Source organism: Pinus tabuliformis, chromosome J (assembly GCF_031772625.1).
Source record: "Pinus tabuliformis cultivar Carrire ecotype Pingquan chromosome J, CPIR1, whole genome shotgun sequence".
NCBI lineage: Eukaryota > Viridiplantae > Streptophyta > Pinopsida > Pinales > Pinaceae > Pinus > Pinus tabuliformis.
Window position 1 is genome coordinate 1082316019 of NC_142295.1, and position 1642 is coordinate 1082317660.

The following is a 1642-nucleotide window of genomic DNA, read 5'->3' on the forward strand; positions in this document are numbered from 1 at the left end:
CCATATGCATTTTACAGTTGTCATTGCACAAATAATCAAACTAGACTCAATAATCTATGGTTGACCAAATCTTTTCCATTCCCATTCGAAAACTCCAATATAAATTGAAGCAATATGAAGTTTTACGGAGCGACTGAACTCTTTTACAGAGGGACACTTACTGCGCGTTACCCCCTTAAGCTTCTGCATAGCCCATTTGTTCCTTTGCATCGTTGCAAATTAGTTAAATGGATAAGCTTGAGGATGCACCAGTGGCAACTCGAGGGTTACAGAGGCAGAGAGAAGATTTGGATAGTCTATTGCCACCTCCTGTCGATCCATTGCGCCACACGCTGGTTCTAGACATGGACGGCACCCTTTTGGCGGGGCGCAGCCAAATGGTACCCCAAGATGAAGGGTCCGAGTATTTTGAAGTGACGCGAAAGCAGGATGGTATAGAACAAAAGACATACGTTTATACCAGGCCGGGCCTCCAACCTTTTCTGACAGAAATGTCAGAGCTATATGAAATGGTTGTGTTCACATTAAGCGGTAAAAAAAGAGCAGACTCAGAAATGTCAGAGCTATATGAAGTGGTTGTGTTCACATTAAGCGGTAAAAAAAGAGCAGACCGCTTTCTGGACGAGATCGATCCAGATCGTCAGCTCATCAAGTTCAGGCTGTACAGAGATTCAGCGAAACATGGAGTTAAAGATCTATCTTGGCTGGGAAGGGATCTGCGGAAGGTAATCATCATTGACGACAAGCCGAGTTCATACCAGTTGCAGAAGAGCAACGCGATCCCAATCAAACGCTTCGACGGTCTGAAGTCGGACTCGGAGCTCACACAGCTCATCCCCCTCCTCCGGAATCTCAGCAATGAGGAGGACGTTCGCCCAAAGCTTGCCGAGAAATTTCAGGTTCATGATCCGCGTGTGAGTGATGTAGGAAATGCTCAAAATTGAAACTGTTAAGAGCAATGGGCAGCCCACGCTGAAATGTGATGATGATTTCTACTTCAATTAATGTCACTAGCTTTTGCATATCCGTTTTGAGTAATGGCAAATTTTGGTTTCGTTTCGAATTATCTAGCTTTTGAGTAATGGAAAAATGAGACGAGATGTCTATTTTTATATGGAAAAATTTCAGGTTCGTGATCCGCGTGTGAGTGATGTAGGAAATGCTCAAAATTGAAATTGTTGAGAGCAATGTGCAGCCCATGCTGAAGTCTGATACTGATTTCTACTTCAGTTAATGTCACTAGCTTTTGCATATCCGTTTTGAGTAATGGCAAATTTTGGTTTCGTTTCGAATTATCTAGGTTTTGAGTAATGGAAAAATGAGACGAGATGTCTATTTTCATATGTTCTGCTTCTATGTTTCAACTGATAAATTAAAAAAAAACAACGGTGCTTTCGAGATATCAATTTACAAATATAAATGGTAAGAAAAACGCCCAGCTTGATTTTCATTTTTATTTAAATGTTATTGGGTTTTAAAGTCTTTTCTCCTTTGCAAAAGGGCGGAGTTTAGATGTTAGAATTTTATCTTCAAATCTCAACATAAATAAATCCATGTTAAATCATATTTTTATTAAAAAAATTACACTTTCAAATAATTTGAATTTTTGGATATTATGTATGTATACGTATTTAATTATTTA

At 39.4% G+C, this 1642-nt stretch overlaps 1 protein-coding gene across 1 annotated transcript; it reads left to right on the forward strand.

The window, feature by feature from the left end:
- The first annotated feature begins 227 nt into the window (after positions 1–227).
- On the forward strand, positions 228–944 carry LOC149230740 (uncharacterized). Its single transcript, XM_089381401.1, has one exon. The coding sequence runs from the start codon at positions 228–230 to the stop codon at positions 942–944; it is 717 nt and encodes a 238-aa protein (XP_089237527.1).
- The last annotated feature ends 698 nt before the right edge of the window (positions 945–1642 follow it).

Excerpts from the sequence above, each read along its gene's own strand:
- LOC149230740 (XM_089381401.1), top strand. The coding sequence starts at position 228 with ATGGATAAGCTTGAGGATGCACCAGTGGCAACTCGAGGGTTACAGAGG.